Consider the following 25183-nt stretch of genomic DNA (forward strand, 5'->3'; position numbering starts at 1 on the left):
CTGTGGAGGACCTAGATTTTAGGGAAATGTGATGCAGCCTGCCTTGTTATAGCTGTGTGTTTAACTTTGGAAACCCCTTAGGTTCAGAGCATCATTCGCTCCCAAACTAGCATGGGCATGCGTCATAGAGACCGCTCAACTACAGGGAACACCTTGAAGACGGGCTTCAACTCTGCATTGACCACCTACTTCTTTGGGGCTGATTTGAAGGGGAAACTGACCATCTCTCACTTCTTGGACTTCCAGCGCAAACTTCAGCATGACATTCTGAAGCTTGAGGTTAGTGTCTGATCCGCACACATAATTCTGTTCACTTACTATACTGTTAGAGTTTGCTTTGGGAAAGAAGCTATAGTTCTTTAGTTGCTGGCCAGTGTCAGCACACGTCATCTTCAGGCAGCTGCAATGTCCCCAGTACCCCAGCAGAGCACATCAATGGTGTCCCCTTTTCAAAAAGTGACAGAGTCCTGGAGTTGCCATTTACATTTCCCATAATTCCCCAGAGTGATGCTACATCAGGGGCTATGTGGAGAAACAAAAATGGTGGCTTCAAAACTCTGAAACTGTGGCTACTACCAGGTAAACTACTGGCACCAGCCCTGTTTACTCATGCTCTATAATCAGGAAACCTCAGTCCCACATGTGGGACATTGCTTCCGCCATGAGGAAGACCGCTCCCTGCTGCAAGGCCCATTTCCACCTGGCTTAGGGGATGGAGCCCAGACTCACCCTGAACAGCTAAAAGAGGCTCCTGGGAGGCCACTGGGACATTGCTGGAACAACTCTTAGTTTGCGGCAACAGGCTAAAATGTTTTAAACGGTTCTCATTTTGGTTCCTCTATTTTGTTTTTGTTGGGTTGGTGTTGGTTAAATGTTTAGTTGGAGCTGGCAGCTATTTTAATTTGGGTCTAACTCTAAAGTGATCCCCTTCATGGATCACTGCCTTGCCGTGGCGAAGGGGCTTGAAGAACTCAGAGAAGCTATGATCTACGCCGAGCAGGGCACACAAGATGAACAGGTCATAGTGGAGATGTGGTCAAAAATGAGATGGCAAGAATAAATATTGACATCCTGGGCATCAGTGAGCTAAAATGGACGGGAATGGGCGAATTCAGTTCGGATGACTACCATATCTACTACTGTGGGCAAGAAACCCGTAAGAGAAATGGAGTGGCCCTCATAGTCAACAAAAGAGTAGCGAAAGCTGTACTGGGATGCAGTCTCAAAAATGATAGAATGATCTCGATACGAATCCAAGGCAGACCTTTTAACATCACAGTAATCCAAGTTTATGCACCAACTACTGGTGCTGAAGAAACTGAAATTGACCAGTTCTATGAAGACTTACAAAACCTTATCGAAGTGACACCAAAGAAGGATGTTCTGCTCATTATAGGGGATTGGAATGCTAAAGTAGGGAATCAAGAGATAAAAGGAACAACTGGCAAGTTTGGCCTTGGAGATCAAAACGAAGCAGGGCAAAGGCTAATAGAGTTCTGTCAAGAGAACAAGCTGGTCATCACAAACACGCTTTTCCAACAACACAAGAGACGACTCTACACATGGACATCCCCAGATGGGCAACATCGAAATCAGATTGATTATATTCTCTGCAGCCAAAGATGGAGAAGCTCTATACAGTCAGCAAAAACAAGACCTGGAGCTGACTGTGGCTCAGATCATCAGCTCCTTATAGCAAAATTCAAGCTTAAACTGAAGAAAGTAGGAAAAACCACTGGACAGGTAAGATACAATCTAAACCAAATCCCTTATGAATACACAGTGGAAGTGAGGAACAGGTTTAAGGATTTAGATTTGCTGGACAGAGTGCCTGAAGAACTATGGATGGAGGCTCGCAACATTATACAGGAGGCAGCAACTAAAACCATCCCAATGAAAAAGAAATGCAAGAAAGCAAAGTGGCTGTCCAACGAGGCCTTACAAATAGCGGAGGAGAGAAGGCAAGCAAAATGCAAGGGAGATAGTGAAAGATACAGGAAATTGAATGCAGATTTCCAAAGAACAGCAAGGAGAGACAAGAAGGCCTTCTTAAACGAGCAATGCAAAGAAATAGAGGAAAGCAACAGAATGGGAAGAACCAGAGATCTGTTCAAGAAAATCGGAAATATGAAAGGAACATTTCGTACAAAGATTACCATAATAAAGGACAAAAGTGGTAAAGATCTAACTGAAGCAGAAGACATCAAGAAGAGGTGGCAAGAATACACAGAGGAATTATACCAGAAAGATATGGATGTCTCGTACACCCCAGGTAGTGTGGTTGCTGACCTTGAGCCAGACATCCTGGAGAGTGAAGTCAAATGGGCCTTAGAAAGCACTGCAAATAACAAGGCCAGTGGAAGTGATGGTATTCCAGCTGAACTGTTTAAAATTTTAAAAGATGATGCTGTTAAGGTGCTACACTCAATATGCCAGCAAGTTTGGAAAACTCAGCAGTGGCCAGAGGATTGGAGAAGATCAGTCTACATTCCAATCCCAAAGAAAGGCAGTGCCAAAGAATGCTCCAACTACCGCACAATTTCACTCATTTCACATGCTAGCAAGGTTATGCTTAAAATTCTACAAGGAAGGCTCAAGCAGTATGTGGACCGAGAACTCCCAGAAGTGCAAGCTGGATTTAGAAGAGGCAGAGGAACCAGAGACCAAATTGCAAACATGCGCTGGATTATGGAGAAAGCCAGAGAGTTCCAGAAAGACATCTACTTCTGCTTCATTGACTATGCAAAAGCCTTTGACTGTGTTGACCACAGCAAACTATGGCAAGTTCTTAAAGAAATGGGAGTGCCTGATCACCTCATCTGTCTCCTGCGAAATCTCTATGTGGGACAAGAAGCTACAGTTAGAACTGGATATGGAACAACTGATTGGTTCCAAATTGGGAAAGGAGTACGGCAAGGCTGTATATTGTCTCCCTGCTTATTTAACTTATATGCAGAATTCATCATGCGAAAGGCTGGGCTGGATGAATCCCAAGCCGGAATTAAGATTGCCGGAAGAAATATCAACAACCTCAGATATGCAGATGACACAACCTTGATGGCAGAAAGTGAAGAGGAATTAAAGAACCTTTTAATGAGGGTGAAAGAGGAAAGCGCAAAATATGGTCTGAAGCTCAACATCAAAAAAACGAAGATCATGGCCACTGGGCCCATCACCTCCTGGCAAATAGATGGGGAAGAAATGGAGGCAGTGAGAGATTTTACTTTCTTGGGCTCCATGATCACTGCAGATGGTGACAGCAGTCACGAAATTAAAAGACGCCTGCTCCTTGGGAGAAAGGCGATGGCAAACCTAGACAACATCTTAAAAAGCAGAGACATCACCTTGCCAACAAAGGTCCGTATAGTAAAAGCCATGGTTTTCCCAGTAGTGATGTATGGAAGTGAGAGCTGGACCATAAAGAAGGCTGATCGCCGAAGAATTGATGCTTTTGAATTATGGTGCTGGAGGAGACTCTTGAGAGTCCCATGGACTGCAAGAAGATCAAACCTCTCCATTCTGAAGGAAATCAGCCCTGAGTGCTCACTGGAAGGACAGATCGTGAAGCTGAGGCTCCAATACTTTGGCCACCTCATGAGAAGAGAGGACTCCCTGGAAAAGACCCTGATGTTGGGAAAGATGGGGGGCACAAGGAGAAGGGGACGACAGAGAATGAGATGGTTGGATGGTGTTCTTGAAGCTACTAGCATGAGTTTGATCAAACTGCGGGAGGCAGTGGAGGACAGAAGTGCCTGGCGTGCTCTGGTCCATGGGGTCACGAAGAGTCGGACACGACTAAACGACTAAACAACAAAACAACAACTCTAAACTGTTTGTTGTTGTTGTAATTTTAGTTATTATTGATTTCTATTGATTTATTGGTTTATTTGTTGCTATTATAGGGTATCCTATTATAGGATATTTTGATTTTTAATGTTTGATGTTTTGTTGCTTTTTTATATGTAAGTGACCCAGGGTGGCTGGGGAAACCCAGCCTGATGGGCGGGATATAAATTTAAAAACAAAACAAAAAAAAGCAACAACGTGTGTAGCTGACTGATTTATTCACTAAGGAGGGATATTGTGCACATGCACAGACATTATTATTACTGCACATGTCCCACAGCCAAAGCCTTGCATTGGTCAAACTAGCTCTGAGCTCTGGCTTCAACTTGAAACACAATCTGTGAACACTAACTCTCCTGCTCCCCACATACACAAAGCTTACTTTCGTTAAAGCCATCAGTTTAATGGATTAATAAGCTCACCTCTTTCTTTGTATTATGACATAGTGACATAAGTGCTTAGATGGAATGGGGCAATGTGTTGCATGTGCTTATTTTGCATGTATTACAACAATATTCTATTATGTTGTACTCAGAGTTTCTTTCTGGACAGCACCTTCTAAACAGGCTGTAGAGCAGAGCTGAGGGGGGGGGGATTGGATCTAGCCAGTCAGCACCTATTGGGTAGCGCTCGTGACATCAGTGACAGGTGCATTCCTAGCATTCCCCGCCATCTGTTTCATTTTTAAATGCCTGACAAGTTAGCTTTTGCATATCTTTCATATATTTCCTCTTTTTCCCTCCACCCATTCTGTTATGGGCCAAGTGTTGGAAATGCCTATAGTTTGAGTGGTAATAATAATAATAATAATAATTTATTATTTATACCCCGCCCATCTGGCTGGGCCTCCCCAGCCACTCTGGGCGGCTTCCAAAAGAATATTAAAATACTATAATACATCAAACATTAAAAGCTTCCCGAAACAGGGCTGCCTTCAGATGTCTTCTAAAAGCCTGGTAGTTGTTGTTCTCTTTGACATCTGGTGGGAGGGTGTTCCACAGGGAAGGCGCCACTACCGAGAAGGCCCTCTGCCTGGTTCCCTGTAACTTGGCTTCTCGCAGTGAGGGAACCGCCAGAAGGCCCTCGGTGCTGGACCTCAGTGTCCGGGTAGAATGATGGGGGTGGAGACGCTCCTTCAGATATACTGGACCAAGGCCGTAGATTTGGGGGGGGGGGGATGGCATGGGATGAATTCAAACAAAGTAGGGTGGAGTTGCATCATAAGATATGAATATTGTATTTGTATTAATGAGGTCTTGTTCTGGATTGTCTTGGGTTTTTTTTAGTTGCCCCACCTGACCCCCAATCTCAGTGGTGTCTGACAATAGTTCTTTTTTTTTTTTTTTTTTTTGCTTGTGATCTCAAAAGCTGCATGGATTTCTTTTGCTCAGTGTTATGAAGAAAGGGATGTGTCAAGTTGAACGTGGCTGAGCGGGTTTTTACAGAAATCTATATTATGTGTGGTGTCTGGTTTATGTCTAAATCAATATTCACATAAGTCTCACAGGGCCAAAAAAGCATATTCTAATCAGATTTCGAGCTATATATGATCGTTGTGATTTAGTACTACATTTGTTAATTAGAATGCGTTTTCATGAACAACTTAGCTCATAATTGTCTGAAATTAATCCTGCTTCTTCGAGAAATGTAATCAAGTATATACTAGCTCAGCTCTAGATAATGTGTAAAGAAGATTATATTGCCATACATTGTACCCATATGCTACCAGAAGTTATCCAAATGGTTTGATGCAGTAATTATGCTGTCCTTAGTGGGTTTTCATTGGAGCCCTGTGTTCAGGTTTTGCTTCTCGTGGAGAAATTTTTAAAAAACCCAGTTGTGGCTGGAATGGTATCAGGAGTCTCGCAAAGATACCACAACTGGGGATGAGGAGGAGAATGTGTGAGTAACGGCCTGTGTAAGAAATATGGATAATCCAGTCACCTTCAGTGTATCTTTCTCTTCATTTTAAGAGCCCCCCCCATCCATATTTGGCGCACAAGGCTTTTAAAAATGTAGACCCAACCAAGCAAGTCAGGAAGGGATATGTTTGGGGGAGTTTTTTTTAAGAGAAGGTACAGGTTTTCCAAATCTAAAATGGTATAAAGTCTGAGTAAAGCATAGCAACAATCTAGCAAATGCAACTTTCTGATAACCAAGTTACAAGATGCAGACCAGGAAACTGAAACTTAGCATTCCTCAAACTTTAGGTCAGTATGTCAGAATGTCATTTGGTTGCATAGGGTGTGTCGGTCCCCACTGCAGGCAAGCAGATTGCTGACTAAGCCCAGTCCATTTGAAAGTGTTTGTGTCAACTAATTCGCTCTCCTCTAAGTGATTTAGATTGACTTTAAAGCTGCATTGGTTTGTTTGCATTCTCCCCATAGGTATAAATACAGACACACCTGTTGACCAAAGTCTTTATCTCTCTCTGCCAGGTGAATTTATGTTTTATTTCATTCTAGGAAGTCTTGGGCTGCATGAAACTGGAGCTGCCCTCTGTTTATGTGTCATTATCAATTAGTATGGATTGATGTTTGAGCAAATCATAATTGAACTATGCAAGCTTTGAGCCTGGAAAGTTGAACTTGTTGTTGGATGAGATGCCTGGATGCATCAATAATTAAAGCGTATAAATCTTGACCGTGTCCCCATCACAAGAGAAATGAGAGAATAGTGAAATGGCCCAAGTGTTGCAATGAAAGCCACAATAAATCTCAAGTTACTATACACATGAACAGCATTTAATGTGTGTGTGGCATTGTTTCAGTGAATAACAATTCAGTGAATATGTTAGAAAACTGACCTTAGATGCCATTTTTTATTTTTTTTATTTATTCATTCAATTTCTATCCTCACAAAAGAGCTTAGTGTTTGCAACTGAAAGAAAAGATAACGGAGGAATGTACCTGCAGTGATATGATGCATGCAGATTCATTGATTCTTTTCTGTGTTTTTGTTTTGTTTTGTTGTTTTGTTGAGCCAACATACATCTTTCTGCTCTGCAAAATGGAAAAGTCTAAACCCAAGGTGGGTTTAGGCTGGATGGTGATTGTTTTTCAGTGTGCCTCCGTCATGCTAGCTGTCCAAGTGGATTCATGTAGAGCCAACAACTTTTATTGATCACTTGAACTGCCAGGCAGTTGTGAATATTTCTGTTGTGAACGGCCCTGGGATCTTAGGATGAAAGGAAGGATACAAATTTAAATAATAATGACCATGTTGCATTTTACAGTTGTTCTGTAGGTTAAAAAAGCAGAAATTTATGTAGACAAGTAGAGCTAAGTAGCCGATTTCCATTTTCGATGGTCATTTCACAGTAGATCACAGCAGACAGGTGTTCTGAGCATCCTCTCTGGTTTTACCAGACACATATATTCTAAGAAACAACGATGCAGTCTGTTCCCATGTGACATTTTCCTTCTGTAGATGCATTTCTTAAAACCATCAATTTGGTGTATATTGGCATATTTTTTGGCAATGAATAATGTGTGATGGAGAGAAAGAATTAAGATACATTGGCCTGATTCTTTACTTATTAAGCCGATATATGAAAGAGTCTTTTGCTCTTGTACATAGCCCTTTCACTCCTTTTGTAGCACAAGCAGTTAAGCTGGCATGTCATAGTTTTCCCTGAACCAGAAAACTATGATTACCAGTTTCAGAAAAAGACAGCATATTAATCCACAGTTTTAAATTGGTTTAGTATCCTTGCCTGGTCTGAAACTGGTAACCATCACTTCCTGGTTCGGAGGACACAGGAAACTATGGCTGATTAGAGACTTCCTGGTTTGATTGCTTGTGCCACTAAAGAAGGAATGAAGAAGCTGTGTATTTGAGCAAAAGACCCTTTCATATCTTGGCTTAATAAGCAGAGATACATTTGTTCAATTTGGATGATCACAGCTTAAACCCATCTCCAAAACCAACAGTTGCCACAGCCACAATTCCCTTAACAAACTTTTCTTATATCCAATTGGGCAGCTGAAGGAATACCTATAAGGCTTCTGGTCACTTATCCCTGTGTAGCAGTAATAGAAAGTAAGGTTAAGTCATGAATCACTTCTAGATCTTGTTTCTGATGGTCTCATATGTGCTGCTAAGTTTATGAATTGCAGTTTCAGAAGTACTCTGTTTTCTGTCTCATCTTTCTTTATAATCTTCACTTACTGCTACTTCCCATTCCCATAAACTTCTTGCCCTCCTTCTCTAACCAGGGTTGCAGGAGAAGAAGCCTGCAGATAAAAAAGGGGGGTGGCCCCAGATTACTTCTTGCAGACTAAGTTACTTTCATGCATGACTTGAAAGCTAAAGGTGCAGTGCTTCTTTACATAACCTTTTTAATTGCTCATTAAGGTGCTAGAAACTGCCAGAGGCTGCTATTAATTCTATCATTCCGTTCCAGACTGCAGCATATTTGCAAGGTCAGTAGCAGGTCAGAAATATCCCTCAAACACCTGGCATCCATGAAGATCTTGCTATCTTCAGGAGACATAATTTCTAACCCTATTACTGCCCATTATTATTTTTAAAGGGGTCTTTAGGAGTTAGGAAAAGAGATGGAAACGTTGGCGGTAGCCCAAGGATTTATGACAAGTTATTTACCTTGCCCTCTTCAAAACTTTTTTTCTTTTCTTTTTGAGCAAACCCTTCACTGGATCTCCACCCAGCTTCACCACCTTTGCTACCAGTTAGCTCTCTTCTCTTGTCCTCACTGCTTCTTATTCAGCTCATAGTTCTGTTTTTACACCTTGTAGATGTTCTGTATGGTAAATTGCACATGATTGAAGCAAAATGGATGTTAAATAACTATTTTTATTTTTATTTAAATTTTACTAAAATAAAAATATTTAAATTAAATTTTAAATAATTACAGTGGTACCTCGGGTTAAGTACTTAATTCGTTCCGGAGGTCCGTTCTTAACCTGAAACCGTTCTTAACCTGAAGCAACACTTTAGCTAATGGAGCCTCCTGCTGCCGCTGCGTCGCCGGAGCACGATTTCTGTTCTCATCCTGAAGCAAAGTTCTTAACCCGAGGTACTATTTCTGAGTCTGTAACCTGAAGCGTATGTAACCTGAAGCGTATGTAACCCGAGGTACCACTGTACTTGTTTATTGAATAAACTTAAATATTAGCTTCTTTAAAAAGAGAAATCTGTGTCTCTACGCAGATTTGTTAATGCTTTGCACTGACATCTTTTATTTTTCGAAAGCATCTAAACAGTCTTCTACTGTCAAAAGCCATTCCCCTTCCGATGCAGTCAAAACTGGGAACTGTCCAAAAGCACATGCAATTGGCAGCAGCAGGAGTTGAGCACAGCAGGTCTGCAAGTTAGAAAATGTTGGCCAGGAGCTGTAGCTTAGTGGTAAACATAACATCCCATGTTAAGAGCCTTAACATCCCATGTTAAGAGCCTTGCTGGATCATACCAAGGATCCGGTTTGCCACAGTGGCCAAGCATATTTCTCCTGGAAGCCTTCCCTCAGCACAAGAACTCAACACCCCTTGTTCATTCTGCAGTGTTCCGTTAAAGAATCTTGGGTAGCAGGGCATGAACATACCTTTGCACAAGACTTGAGTTGCTGTCAATCAAAGGAAACAGCACTGAGATAGAGCAGTGTTGTGACTAGGGTTAGATAGGGGAAGTTCATATGTTCATTTGCGGGCTTCTGCAACTTTCTGATTGGAAAGTGGGGTGGGAGGGCAGGTGGCTGCACTGTTCAAAGGCACTCTGTGTCTCGGCATCTCATGCTTCAGGCCAATGACATCATCTCAAACATTGGTTTGAGAGGGAGGGAGGGATGGGTGGCAATGAATTTGCCTATGCTGTGAAAGGTTCTTGGCGTATGGGGAAGTGGGAGAGGTGTACAAAGTAGCATATAGGGAGCATGGTGGAACTTGTGTTTTATATTTAGTGACAGCATCTTAAAAAGCAGAGACATCACCTTGCCAACAAAGGTCCGTATAGTTAAAGCTATGGTTTTCCCAGTAGTGATGTATGGAAGTGAGAGCTGGACCATAAAGAAGGCTGATCACCGAAGAATTGATGCTTTTGAATTATGGTGCTGGAGGACACTCTTGAGAGTCCCATGGACTGCAAGAAGATCAAACCTATCCATTCTTAAGGTAATCAGCCCTGAGTGCTCACTGGAAGGACAGATCCTGAAGCTGAGACTCCAATAATTTGGCCACCTCATGAGAAGAGAAGACTTCCTGGAAAAGACCCTGATGTTGGGAAAGATTGAGGGCACAAGGAGAAGGGGACGACAGAGAATGAGATGGTTGGATGGTGTTCTTGAAGCTACCAGCATGAGTTTGACCAAACTGCAGGAGGCAGTGGAAGACAGGAGTGCCTGGCGTGCTCTGGTCCATGGGGTCATGAAGAGTCGGACACGACTAAACAACAACAACAAGAAGAAGTAATGTTATTCTTCCGTTCAGGGCCACGGCAGTCCCTCTCAAGGGGTTCACATCACACTCATATTATCACTTCCCCAGATGGTAAGCTGCAAACCTGTTTGCGTTGCACCCAACCAAGATGTCCCATGTGTGCAAGGGCTTGCACAACTGATTCCCCTCTCCTCTCCTCTCCCCTCACCCCAGCAGCAAATCTGCTCCAGAGGGTTAAGAGGACACCCAGGGGAGGGAGGGGAAGTTCCATTGCAGAAGCACAAACAGGAAAAGTTGGTTGGATGCAACCTTTTGCATTTCCGGCTCTTTGTCTTCATGCAACAAACATTGATTTATTGTTCCCATCTCCTGTCACGTCCAATGCAACCTTTTCCTATAGCCATGAATGCCTGTGAAATACCAAGCGGTGGCTTTATCAGGAAATTCTTTCTTAATCTTTGCTCTCTGGCATCACTGTCCAGCTAGAAATAATGAAAACATTTTTTTCACCTGTCTGTCTTAGACAATCGCTTTGAGGCTTTCCCCTTCTGCCACCGTTGCACAGCGTAAGAAGGGGCAAACTGATTGCTTTGCAATGCCTGCCACGAGCATCCTTGGGATATCTTGTTGCTTTGCATTGCCTGGCTCCAGAATTTTCATCTGCTTTTTGAACTCTGCAAAGCCCAGAATTGCAACTGCCAGCTTAATGCCTTTCCAGGCTGCGTTGCTTTGCTCAAGATGGTGTCTTGCCCACCCCCACTTCTCCCCCTTGCTTTTTATTGACATTACGGAGTATAAAGTAAATTAAATGTCATTCCCACAGTGCTATGCTGGGTTTCATCTTCTCACTGCAGCCAGTCTCCTGGAAATTCTGTTGTTCTCAATTGAAACAGGAGCTATTGGGGCAGAACTATTTTGCTTTATAGGGTAGTTCTGGTCCCAGCTATGAAGAGCTTTCCCTGATTTTGCTGTTTTATAATGATTAGAGCAGGCAGGAGATGTTCAGAAATGCTGATGCTCGTACATCTAAATCGAATCCATCATCCTCAGTGTTTTTGCCTGTACTGTTTTTCCACCTCTTCAAGGCCCACTTCCTCTGACACGAGCAAGCTTCCAGGATTATTATTTTGAACATGTCTTTACAGTGAAATAGCTTATGTTTTCTTAAGCAACATGTGTTTGCAAGCGGGGCTCTAAATGGATGCCAGTCTCAGTTCCTTGGAGATAGACGACAGGAGCAAAGGACAAATAATAAATCCTTTTCCTTGGGTTTGCTGACAGTCTTTGTGGGGTTTTGCAGGCCTGGTTCAGCCATTCCCCAGCTCAGTGCTGGAATTGGAAGAATGTTACAAGAAATTTAAATAATTGCTTGCTCCCGGGCAGCTTGCTGTACCTTTTCAGCAGGTGGGGGGCAGAAGACAGATTGGTGAATGGTTTTCAGTGTTGTTTGATATCTATTCTGCCCTCCCAAGGGATCCTAATGTGGCAAACAACAAAGTAATACAGGTGTTTTTAAAAATAATAATAATAATAATAATAAACCATCACATAACCTCAGAGCTAATATTTTCAAGGTTGTGTTGAACAGTGTATTCCCAGTTGTTCAACTAAAGCAGCAGCAAAAAGACACACACACACACACACACACACACACACACACACATTTAGGCAACCAGAATCTCTGACCTATAGTTACTTTGAGGCAGGTTTGTACTTGTGTATATGCAGGTCATCTCCAGCAGTATGGTTCATGGGGTGCAGTAGGTAACGGGGCCGCCATTTGATATCTTGAAAGCCATGCCTATTTAATCGATTCATTCTTCCGACCTTGCCTCCTTGCAATCAACCACCTGTTGAGGTTGGGCCTTTCCATTGCACCCCTATGTTGGGTATGGTTGGGTCACACATTTCTTCACCAGGAGTGATTAAAATGGAATGTCCTGTCTTTGGAGAAAGCTGCCTGTTGTGTCTCTGCATGAGTTGATTCTGTGGGGTTGCCTCCTTCCAGTCTAAGCAATGACTCTTACAGTTCAGCGTGCTTTCAGATTTAATTCAGGGAAAGTTTCCTCACTAATCAGAAGTTTGAAGAGAAAGTATGTTGGTGTATAAAAAGAGGAGGCATTGAGTTCCAGCTTGTCATTTCCCCCCTCTCTTCTTAAGTGTCCTTGCCCATTGGCTGATAAGCATTTGAGAAAAGGACAAAAGCTACATTGAAAAATCATTATTTTACTATGATATTGTTTTACTATATGTAGCCTTGGCTCATCACCATTATCTTGTGCAAAATTGGAAAGCCCCTTAATGTTTCTTATTCAGTAGTGGTGGGGGGACTTTTAGTGAAAAGAGATTGTCCCTGGTCTCTACATTTTATTCTTTAAAGTCTCAATGGAGGTTTGATCTCAGGGCAAGTATGTGTGTGTGTTTTAACTGCCTACAAGGGCGCTTCTAAAAAGAAAGAAGATAACTGAAAAAAGAAATACTACCTCAGAAAATAAATTGGGTTTGATTATTCACAGAGGAGTACTTTCCTTGGGGAAACTATATAACTAGCCATTTTTATTACATATTTAAGTGCTTTTATGAAGTATTTGCATTCAGTGTATTGAAGCATTGTGTTCCGCTAGATTAATTTTGAACTTCAAATAGCTCTCCTTTCAATCAGTATTTTAAAAATGTTTGTGTGTGTGAAACCGATTATGTGCTACTCCTCTTTATTTCATGGCTTCTCCTTGGCACAAATTTCTAGTGCTCTGTTTGCGCCATGATCCTAAGCCTATTTACTCAGAAATAGATCACCTCCACTGAGTCCAATAGATCTCCATCCCTAGTAAGCTTAAGATTGAAACCTTAGGGACCGCTTCACACCAGAGTCATGCCTCACACGGTGTGAATCTAAGACTCAGTATTTTGCAGAAGGGATTAAACACCCCCAAAACTTTTAAGTTTGAACATTTAAAGTGGATTAATGGGGTGTTTTATATATATATATATATATATGTTGTACGCCACCACTCTGATATTTTATGTTATGATGGCATAGAGATACTTTTATAAATAAATCAAATTTAATTGCTATTTTGCCCTAGCATTTAAAAAAAATAAATCAGGCATTTTGAGGCTTGGGAAGTGATGGGGAACTGCGTTGAAAAGTGTGGGATGAACAAATGATTAATGGGAAGATGTGTGAACACACTGCTAGCAAATCAGAATGCAGGCTTGTTGCAGTATAAACAGATCTGAACAACATTCCATATAGGCAGTGCTTTGTGAGCTTTGTGAAAGCAAATCTGGATGGATGTTGAATAAACACATCTTCTGAAGGAGCTCTCTGTGCTGGAGCAGAATGGCAGGAGTGGAGAGTTCAGGCAGACACAGCCTGAGGCGGTTCTTTTGCCCCTGCAACAGAGCTCAGTTAGGAGTGCTGAGGAATACTGGTTTATTTATTTATTTTAGAAGTCAGGCCTCTTTATTCACTTGGGGGTAACTCCAAAGCATTGCTTTTCTTCATGCAGCAGAAGGTGGCTCAGGTGAGCTCTTAAATCCCAGATTTCTCTCTTGAAACATCAGTACTTAACCTCCCCTATCAAGCTGTAGGCATGTACACATCCAGAGAATTCTGATCCATGGCGACCGCCAAGGGATTTTCTGGCTTTCTCCTGTCAAGTATGGAGAACAGTTGATGTATTTTTATACCAAAACAGAGTGCATTGGGGTTGCCGGTTACGGAAGCCATAAATGTAGCATGCTTACTGCAGCCTTCTTCTGTTTTGATGAGCACAGCGGGCACTTGCTCTCGAGTTTCTGGTGAACCTCTGTGAAATTGGGAAAACCTTAAATGCTGTCAGATGCGAGTGACAAATGGCATCTGCTTGAGCGAGTTTGGGTTATTACGCAGTTCTGTCTAAATGATACAGCAGTATTCCAGAGAGGTTCTAACAGCATGAAGGCAGGGATCTTTTTGAAGAGCAGTTTGTCAGGTTAGCACTGGGCTTGTTATATTTCGGTGGCTTGTGTCTCCATTGGCGAGTTTTCTGAAGGGACTGCGTGAATACCAATGGCGAAAACTTTATGCTTTGGATTATATTATTTTGTTTTATAGTTTACTTTAAGACTTACTTAGAGTTATTGTGACTTCTTTTATAGGCTAGTCTAGGACACCGTTATTGCTCTTCAGGCACTAATGGTCACATTATCTTGCAGCTTATTGTGACTGCAGATGGTTGTGATGGATGTCCTTCTCTCTTTTTTAAAAAAGTTATTTTTTAAAAACAACAACTCTGGGAGCAGTTTTGGTTTAATTGCTCCCATGTGGCTGTGTGATTTAAATGTAATAAACCAACGCTTGATGTTTGTGTTTAAATACACCTATGAAAATGATTTAAAAGGCTGTGTTACTTTGTGTAAATTTATGAGTTCTGATAGATGTTTTGCTGCCTCAATGTTAAGGGGAATAAGCGGATATGCACTAGGTCTGTTCATATTGTAAATTGGGGAGGGTGAGTGGCCCCAATAGATTGCTTTGAAAATATTTATGTAAAAATTTCTATTCCACCCTTCTACCGCCCATGCATGCGCTCAGGGTAGCATACAACAAATATGATTTAAGAAAACAAAAAAGTGTGTGAACAAGGGTACAGAAAATGCACATTAAAAATGCATTTCAGAGCAACAGTGGCAGAGACTACAGATAGTAATAATCTTCACAGATAAGCCTTAGCATGCAAAATCCTTCTGGAATAAAAGTGTCTTTACCAGCCAGCGGGGGGGGGGGGGGACAGCCAGAGAGAGTGCCATGGTCACTTTGAGAGGCAAGATATTTCATAGTATTGATGCACAACCACTGAGAAGGCCCTATCTCTTGTTACCATTGTCAAGCATCCTTTTCAGAAGGGCTTCTTCTCCTAATCTTAGAGAGCGGGCAGGATGGCATGGGAGGAAGCAGTCCTCGAGTATCTCTTAATCTTTCATCTGTATAGCATTCAAGAGCTGCGCTTTAAAATGAGTGGCACTGGATACTTAAGACAGAATGAGTTTCTGTGTCAAGTACATGAAAACAGGTAACCTCTGAGCAAGGTGCTCTTGTTATTGGGGAAAGGTGCTGGATAGTAACAGGTTATTTCATAATTTGTGTGAAAATGTCAACATACAATAGGGTTGCCATACATCCAGAGTTTCCTAGACATAGCCGGGATTTGGTCGTCAGAAACAGTGTCCGGGCAGAAATTGCTGAAAAGTCTGGGAAAATCCGGATATATGGCAACCAATGTCAGAAGTGTAGATTTTGGTAATTTTCCTTTTTAAAAAAGCTCAAAAACTTCTTCTTTTTTGGTTAATAATAACAGCAACAACTTTGCAAAAAAAGGAAGCTTAACGACTTTTGTGTCCACATTTTCACGTTTTGAAATATGGCAACCCTAACATACCACACAGCCACTCATTGTATATATTTGTTCCTTAATGACAATGGATTAGAAAAATATCTAGGGTAACTCTAGACATTACAGTACAAGGAGACTGTACCCACTCCTGTTTCTGCCTTCCTACCATTTAACAGAGTGAGGCAGTTGATTTAGGATGTCATGAAAAGGGCAACAAATTATTTCTTAACAAGTTCCTTAATTTATGATAGTTCTATTTTAGCTCCCATGGAGAGGCACCTGAGGACTTTTCTGTCTCAAGTGCCGAAATAATCTGGGCAGCCATGAGTACTGTACTATGCAGCCTGACCTGGGGATTTGCTGTTCTGCCTCAGGCAGCAAAATGTCTTGCACTTGCACTAGCCCTGACCCAGCCTTGGAGGGAAACAAGTCTTGGCCTAATAGGAATTCTTACCTGTCTGTCTCCATATGACTGGAAATCACACAGTGCCCAGTTCATCTGTACTTGGGATTTCCCAAGGTCTGCTTTCTGTATTCCACTTTCAGTCGAAGTATGTGTGTTCAGTGAGCTGTCCAAGTAAATACAAATTTATTAGGCTGGGATTAAGAATACATGTGAACCTGGGGCTCATTCACCTGATGCATGTGGTAGAAAACAGCTTGAACAGATGTGAGCTTTGTCCTCTATACATTCCTTGCATTCTTCCTCCAGCATTCCCACAAAAACATGCACCTATCATTGCACTTATCTGAATCAATGTGAAACACTTGGTCCCTACAATAGAGTGTTTAGAAGTAAATGCCTCTATTTATCCTGAGGTTCACGTTCAGGTGTCATAGCCAAAATATTTGAATATTGGAAGCATTGAACAAGTGCACGTTCCCTTCTCCACTTCCTGAGCTGCAGCAAATAGGACAACCAGATCAGGCAAACTATACCGTATTATACTATATTAACAATGCTTGGGAGGCCAGTTTTAAATAGGTTTTAGAGTCTTCATTTCATTTCATTTTATTTCATTTCACTTTTACTATGTATACCGCCTTTCTATATTACTATACACAAGGTGATTTACAACAACAGAATATACAAAAAAGAATACACCCCCAAAATTCCGGTTTGGAAAGAAATTGTGGTTAATAACACCCATTGTTTACCTGCTTCAGATCTCACAGCAAACTATGTTTGCCACGGGCCAGGAAGTCAAAAAGGAAATCAGTGTGCTGGTTGAATGCTCAAAATGGAATACTGAGGAGCTCACAGCATGTTTGGCTGTGACATCTGAAAAATGTGACCAAGTCTTCGTCAGAAATTCTGACTTATTCCTTCTGAAGAAAGATGCCTCGAAGGAACTGCCATCTCTTTATCCTAGCACTTCTAGTTCAAAGCAGTCTGACTACCCCGTACACATCAATGTGTAGAATGCCATGTTTTTCAGGCTTGTTATGCATAATGTATTTAATGGCGAAGGAAAAATACTCTTCACATTTTTAGCATGAATGAAAATATTGGATTCATTTAGAAACCAAAACCTATTATAAAACCATGTATATCCATTAGAAGGCAAGCAAACCGTCTTTGAAGACCATTGTGGTGGTATCTAATAAGATAATGCCTTACGTCCTGAAAAATACAAGACGCTAGAAGAAAACAATTACTTGTATATGCCAGGCTAATCGAGACCTAATGGAGGACCCCCCATTAGGAAAACCTGGCTATAAAATGGAAATCAGCATTTTAACATGGCTACTGGGAATTGTGAAGGGAATTATTCCTTTCCAGGGATAATTGAGAAATGTAGTGAAAGGCCAAGATTTATCTCCGCTACTGCTGCAGCAAAAATTAATGCCCTTTTTTTTTTAATCATGAAAGGACACAAAAAGTTGTGGTTTATTGATGCATGAAACTGACAAATCGGTGTTGTTCCTTTTCTGTTCCAGTTTGAAAGGCACGATCCAGTAAATGGCCGGATCACGGAGCGCCAGTTTGGCAGCATGCTTCTGGCTTACAGCGGAGTGCAATCGAAAAAGCTCACTCTCATGCTGAAACAACTCAAGAAGCATTTCCAGGATGGAGAAGTGAGTAGCCTTTGGGCAGTGGAAAGGAGATAGGCTGTGACTTACTGTGAACACAAATAATGTTTGGCTGGATTGTGGGCTGGCATGTCTGACAGGGATAATCATATGGATCACCACCGTTTGGTCGTACGTGGCAAGAAGAAAATGTGGCCATACAGTTGGGGTGGGGGAATATACGGAGGGGTTACAAACATGTTGGCTTTCAAAGCTCACACTTCTGCATAGCGCTAGGCCCCGTGTTCTTTTTTTTGCCCGAGTTAACTGGGGAAAGATGCATAACCACTGACGTGACCTTGAATTAATTATCCATTTTGACTGGGTAATTTGTCATTTATATATTATGAACTTATGTGGGGAAAATAAATTATGGAAAGTAGGCTCATAATTTTGAGGGGGGAACGAGGTTGGAGCTGTTGCGGAAGTTAAATGCACGCTGAGAGACCTTGAATAAAAACACTTAAAAGTGAAAGGACATATTTTAATCTGCTAATGAAAGTACTCAGTTATGGCAGCACAAGAATAGCTTGACAGTTCCTTAGGAGACCTGTAGCGCTCCTTTTCTGATTAACTATTATCTGCACGTAACAATTAAACCAAAATGAGAACTGATTAAGAACCTCTGTTTCTGCATTGAAAAGCCATTTCTTGTTTTTCCATTGCTGTAATCCAATTCCAAGTAGAGAATATATCAAAATGGTGGGGTCCAGAGCTGGCCAGTGCAACCATCCCCCCTGAGGGAGCAGATTGTAGCTGCTGCGCTGCTCCCCAGTGGTTTTTCTGCTGTGCCACACTGAGGTCCCCTCGTCTGAACCTAGCTTAGCTTCTCCCAAACAAACCGCAACCCATAAATGAAGAACAAACCTTATTTACATCTCATGAGTAGTCTGGAGAGAGCTGAACCATGAGACTGGATTTGGACGACTGACAATCCTGAGTCCAAGCCCTAGGGTAGTTAAACCTGGCATGACAACAACATGACCATGGTTTGGCTTAGTGTGCCTTCAAACCAAGTCAAAATTATTCCCATGCTGAAGATTCAAGGGGTCAGGTTTGAGGCCTTGCAATAGTAGGTTTACCCTAAGGCACCTCAAAAAATTGTGGCAGAGGCAAGAGAACTATAGAGAGCTTTCATTTTTTTGAATTGGAGGAGTGATGAGGTCTTGGTCCAAGGATGGGGGAGAGGAAGGAATAGGTTTTGGTAGGGTATAAAAGGTAGAGAAAAGGCTCTGAGGATTATTGGAATGAATGGGTTGGCCTAGGAGGAGGTGTAGTGATGGTGCTTGGCCAGAGGAGAAGAGATAATGGACTTTTTAAATGGAATGAAGTTTGACTGATATGCTTACTTCCTCCGAAGGGGCTCAGCAACTCAAGAGTGTGAACAGAGATAGTGAGTTCAGAGGGAAGCTGGGGCTGGAGATTATGGAGCAAACAGTTGAATGGGACTGTGGGACAAACAAATCAGAGTTGAGAATACATAGTTGAAAATGGCCATTAAAAAAGGAACAGTGTTTCAAAGAAAGCCATTGCAATGATAGACTGCAGGTCATAGAAGGAGCAAAAGGTAGAGTTGGTGTGAGGGGAAGACGGAGAGTGTGCAGTACTGAAAGTGACAAACTAATGGTCAATAAGGGGAATTTCTTTAGTGGAAAGTCTAAGCAGTTCCTGGAGACAAGATGAAGAGAATAACCACGGCAAGGAGCGAGAGACTTGGTGCAGGTTTCAAGCCAAAGAGATTAGGGAGAGAAGCTCGAAAGCAGCTGAATCGATGAAGTCATTGACATAAATACTTAATTTGTTAACAGAGCTAATCTTTTCCTGTTCGTTCAAGAGTAAGTCACCCTGTTTTCAGTGGGGCTCACTCCCAGAAAAAAGCAAAAAAAAAAAAAAAAAGCAGCCTATGAGAGAGAAACAGAAGGTTGGGATGTAGTCCAAGACAAAGGTTTTCGAACTTCTTTGTTGCAGGCTATCCTTTCTACATCAGCATTTCTGCTGAGGATACCCGGAGTTTATTCCAATGAATTTTAGCATGCTGCAAAGGAATCGGGGTATAGTCTAAGTCTCAACTCAAGTTTATATAGTCATACCTTGGGTTACAGATGCTTCAGGTTGTGTGTTTTCGGGTTACTTCCGGGTTTCGGTGCTTGCACATGCGCAGAAGTGCTAAATCGCGCTTTGTGCATGTGCAGAAGCGCCGAATCGCGACCCGCGCAGACACAGCGCTGTGGGTTGTGAATGCTGCGGGTTGCAAACGTGCCTCCCGCAAGGATCACGTTCGCAACCCGAGCGTCCACTGTATTGGGTCTTATTATCATCCACTGAGAGCACTCAGAATACAGTGGTACCCCGCAAGACGAACGCCTCGCGAGACGAAAAACTCGCAAAACGAAAGGTTTTTTCGTTTTCGAGTTGCCTCGCAAGACGAATTTCCCTATGGGCTTGCTTCGCAAGACGAAGCTTGCCCCGGGGACAGCGGGTCTTCTCTTTTGAAGCAAGGGGCTGCAGGGAGATCGCTATCTCCCCGCAGCCCCTTGCTTCAAAAGAGGTCCGGGGGCAGCGGGAAGCGTTAAGCGCTTCTTTCCCGCTGCCCCCCGACGTCTTTTGCAGCAAGGGGCTGCAGGGAGATCGCAGCAGGACATGTGTTAGCTAACTGCACACAAAGGCACACCTACTCTGCACATTAATGCACTCCCCTGTAGATTAACCTACATCTTCTAATCATAACATACAGAGTTTCACATCAAAGTTGTTTGTGGGAAAACATGACATAAGCAAGCATGCCAAAGCCTTTTGCAAAACAGGCTTTTATTGGGGCCTCGTTAAAATAACTTGGGCTATGACTCCGTTGCCTAAAAGATTCTGCCAGTGCAAGCTGCATTTTACTAAACTGAGTCAGATACTAGCAAAGTCGCCTGGGGATCATCCTGTAAAACTAGTGGAGGCTAATGATGCCTGAAATATATTCTTCCCGGCATCTCTAAGCCTGAATGGTTTTTGCAAGGGAGCCTCCAAGACAAAATGTGCCTCTCTAAACTGGGGCTAACCATCCTGACTGTTTGGTAGAGTCTCGGTGTCAGTGATGACTTCAGTTCTTCAGAAGGTCCATTTAGCTTTATAGCGTCAATAAAATATTGCTCCAGTAATACTCCAATTCCGGGCACTTGTCTGGAACAGTGGTTCATTAATAGTTTGTAGGAAGGACTGTGTCCTTTGGAGCAACTATTGCATGTTTTTTTCAGGACTGTCAAGAGGTCCCGTCTGCTTTTAACGATGAAGACATGTGTCATTTCATTCATTATCAGCTAAGACCTGGAAGTCATCCCTGCTATTAATGTTTCTGTCTCTGGATTAGCCAGAGCCTTAAAGTCACTTAACGTGTCTTTTCCTTTGCTTGCTTTGTGTGAGGAAATGCTCTCCTCTCTTTGTATATAACTCCTCTTCTCCCTAAATAATACTTCAGTCATTGGGGCAATTGCAATGTTTGCAATGTTGGAAATACATTTCTAAGAATAATAATAATAATAATAATAATAATAATAATAATAATAATAATTTATTATTTATACCCCGCCCATCTGGCTGAGTTTCCCCAGCCACTCTGAGCGGCTCCAAATCAGTGTTAAAAACAGTTACATATTAAAAACTTCCCTGAACAGGGCTGCCTTAAGATGTCTTCTGAATGTCAGGTAATTATTTATCTCTTTGACATCTGATGGGCGGGCGCCACTACCGAGAAGGCCCTCTGTCTGGTTCCCTGTAGCCTCACTTCTCGCAATGAGGGAACCGCCAGAAGGCCCTTGGCGCTGGATCTCAGTGTCCGGGCTGAATGATGGGGGTGGAGACGCTCCTTCAGGTATACAGGACCGAGGCTGTTTAGGGCTTTAAAGGTCAGCACCAACACTTTGAATCGTGCTCGGAAACGTACTGGGAGCCAATGCAGATCTCTCAGAACCGGTGTTATGTGGTCCCGGCGGCCACTCCCAGTCACCAGTCTAGCTGCCGCATTCTGGATTAATTGCAGTTTCCAGGTCACCTTCAAAGGTAGCCCCACGTAGAGCGCGTTGCAGTAGTCCAAGCGTGAGATAACTAGAGCATGCACCACTCTGGCGAGACAGTTCGCGGGCAGGTAGGGTCTTAGCCTGCGTACCAGGTGGAGCTGGTAGACAGCTGCCCTGGACACAGAGTTAACCTGCACCTCCATGGACAGCTGTGAGTCCAAAATGACTCCCAGGCTGCGCACCTGGTCCTTCAGGGGCACAGTTACCCCATTCAGGACCAGGGAATCCTCCACACCTGCCCGCCTTCTGTCCCCCAAGAACAGTACTTCTGTCTTGTCAGGATTCAACCTCAATCTGTTAGCCGCCATCCATCCTCCAACCGCCTCCAGACACTCACACAGGACCTTCACCGCCTTCACTGGTTCTGATTTAAAAGAGAGGTAGAGCTGGGTATCATCCGCATACTGATGAACACCCAGCCCAAACCTCCTGATGATCTCTCCCAGCGGCCGCATGTAGATGTTGAAAAGCATGGGGGAGAGGACAGAACCCTGAGGCACCCCACAAGTGAGAGCCCAGGGGTCTGAACACTCATCCCCCACCACCACTTTCTGAACACGGCCCAGGAGGAAGGAGCGGAACCACTGTATAACAGTGCCCCCAGCTCCCAGCCCCTCAAGACGGTCCAGAAGGATGCTATGGTCGATGGTATCGAACGCCGCTGAGAGATCCAGCAGAACTAGGAAACAGCTCTCACCTTTGTCCCTAGCCCGCCGGAGATCATCAACCAGCGCGACCAAGGCAGTTTCAGTCCCATGGTGAGGCCTGAATCCCGATTGGAAGGGATCCAAATGGTCTGTTTCCTCCAGGCATGCTTGGAGTTGTTCAGCAACCACCCGCTCAATCACCTTGCCCAAGAATGGCAGATTAGAGACTGGGCGATAGTTGGCCAAATTGGCCGGGTCTAAAGATGTTTTTTTAAGAAGCGGTTTAATGACCGCCTCTTTCAGCGGGTCTGGGAAGGCTCCCTCACGGAGGGAAGCAGAGCCCATTGCCCAGCCCTTCCCAGCTCGCTTTTATCAGCCAGGATGGGCAAGGATCAAGGAGACAGGTGGTCGGTTTCACTTGTGCAAGCAGCCTGTCCTCATCCTCGGAGGTAACAGATTGGAATTGATCCCATGTAACAGGACCAGACACAACTCTAGCACTCTCCCGCCCTGGCCCTGCTCCCACGGTGGAGTCTACCTCCTTCTGAATCTGAGCGATTTTATCTGCAAAAAACTTTGCAAAAGCATTGCAGGAGATCTTGGGGTCCCTACCAGGCCCCGGTGGTACAGGTGGTTCCGATAGATTGCGAACCACCTGAAAAAGTCTCCTGCTGCTGTTTTCTGCAGATGCAGTGGAGGCGGCGAAAAAGGCCCTCTTCGTCATCGCCATTGCCACTTGGTAGGCTCGACGTTGAGCTCTAACCCGTGTCCGGTCTGATTCAGAATGAGTTTTCCGCCACCGGCACTCTAGCCGTCTCAACGATTGTTTCATCACCCTCAGCTCCGGGGGAAACCACGGGGCTGTCCGGGCTCCATGCAATCGGAGAGGGCGCTTCGGAGCCAAACAGTCAATAGCCCTGGTTAACTCCGCATTCCAGCGGGCCACCAGGGAATCAGCTGAAAGGCCATCAACTTGGGATAAAGCATCCCCTACCACTCTCTGGAAGCCAATTGGATCCATTAAGTGGCGTGGGCGGACCATCCGAATCGGTCCCACCTCCCTGCAGAGGGGAAGGGTTGCGGAGAAGTCCAGTTGCACCAGGAAGTGATCTGACCATGGCACCACTTTTGTTTCCCTTTTAGTTAGTGTCAGATCACCAACATCCATTTCTCGCTTTCTTCCAGTTTTTTTAGTTTTTTTCCTGCTTCTTTCTTATGGGATATTTTTGTAACATATGTGACTATGTTAGTGCCTGCAGGACCATTGCAATCATGATGCTACTTTGGCCATTAAGAGTAAGGATGCCCAAGGGCCCCAGCTGGCACGATCAATAGCCAGGGACAACATTTGGAGGGCCACAGGTTTTCCAACCCTAGCTAAGAGGACCTCTCCCTTCTTGAATCTACATTTCCTCTACCTCTTTATCATAGTTGGGTATTAATATCTGACTGATGTTAACCATGGCTTCCTTTCCGTGTTCCTGGGCTTTGAGGTATGTTTGATTAATGTTGATATACCATACTTTTCCGTATATTAGACGAGGGTTTTTTACTCCACAATAAAGTAAAAAAAAGGGGGGTCATCTTATACATGGGTAGTGCAGAGGGGGGACGGGTAATTGGTTGCATCCATGAGCAGGATCTAGCGATTGGGTGGGTGAATGGTGTCTGCTGCAGGGGCTGCTTTGTATTGGCTGCTGCTTTGTGAAATGGGTGGGTTATTAGCGGATGCGGCAAGGGCTGGTTTGGGTTGGCTGCTGCTTCGGTATTTTGGCTTGTATCGCTTGCTATTGTTAGCATTTGCAAGTTGGGTGAGTGATATTTGGTTCGGCATTCCCCCCCCCAAAAAAAAATTGGTCAACTCCCCCCCAAAAAAGCTCAAGAACTCTGGGCAGCCCTCCCCCATTTTCTTAAGTTTGAGCCCCCCAAAATAGGGGGCGTCTTATAGACTGAAAAGTACGGTAACATTGAATTGTGTATGTGAGGAATAGGTGGAATTGACACATGAAGGTGTAGGGCTGGGGAAGTAAGTGTATGACCTCCAGTAAGTGGTCGAATCCCTTTTCTCATTAAAGGAGAGAGAAAGCAACATGACTTTAAGAAGAAGGGGGGGGAATTCGCTTGGCATCGGAGAGATGGCCACACTATCCATGCGTTTAGCACAATTGATCTTAATGCACAGGTACACTGCAACCTCTTTGTTGTCCCCAAGCGTCAGTTGTGCAATGATCAAAATGTGCTGTTTTAACAAGAAAGCTCTTTATAAATTGCATAGCATCTGAGACTGAAGAACAGATATTAAATGCTCAAGGCCTGGAAGGCCACTTTATTAGTAACCCCTGGAGCAAATTGTTCTTTAGGAAGGACTTTAGAGCGGATACAGGAGTTGCAAGTGTAGCCAATTGTGTTTACCATCACACAGCAAACATTTGACAGCTTTTTTGCAGAGTTATGCAGTAACTAATTAAATTAGAGCTGCCATGCATCACAGATAGTGCTTGCTCACATTCAGTTCTCGTCTTTCCAGCTCATTGTCTGGATTTGGTTGCCCTTGCAAAAATTACTTTTGTTATCTGCCTGCCCTGGATGTCCGTGTGTACAAAATGCTTGTTTGTAGCCAGGATAAGTCATCTTTGGTTCAGATCCTTCATTTAAGAAAAAAAAAGTCAATAAAGAAAGACTGCTTTACCTTTCTTTTATCTCACAAGAGCAATTGCACAGTGATGTGTCAGCAGCATAAAATGGCAGCCATGGACACCAGGCACATTGGTGCCATGAATTGGAGA

General features: G+C 43.3%; 1 protein-coding gene across 1 annotated transcript in view; it reads left to right on the forward strand.

Annotated features, from left to right (window-relative positions):
* MICU1 (mitochondrial calcium uptake 1) overlaps positions 1-25183 on the forward strand; it is a 145229-nt gene that overhangs the window by 93375 nt on the left and 26671 nt on the right. Inside the window, exons 8-9 of the mRNA XM_082222101.1 lie at positions 82-279; positions 17558-17695. Coding sequence (XP_082078227.1) covers positions 82-279; positions 17558-17695 — 336 coding nt within the window. The remainder of the gene's footprint in view (positions 1-81; positions 280-17557; positions 17696-25183) is intronic.

Source organism: Podarcis vaucheri, assembly GCF_965113315.1.
Source record: "Podarcis vaucheri genome assembly, chromosome: 5".
NCBI classification, from domain to species: Eukaryota; Metazoa; Chordata; class Lepidosauria; order Squamata; family Lacertidae; genus Podarcis; species Podarcis vaucheri.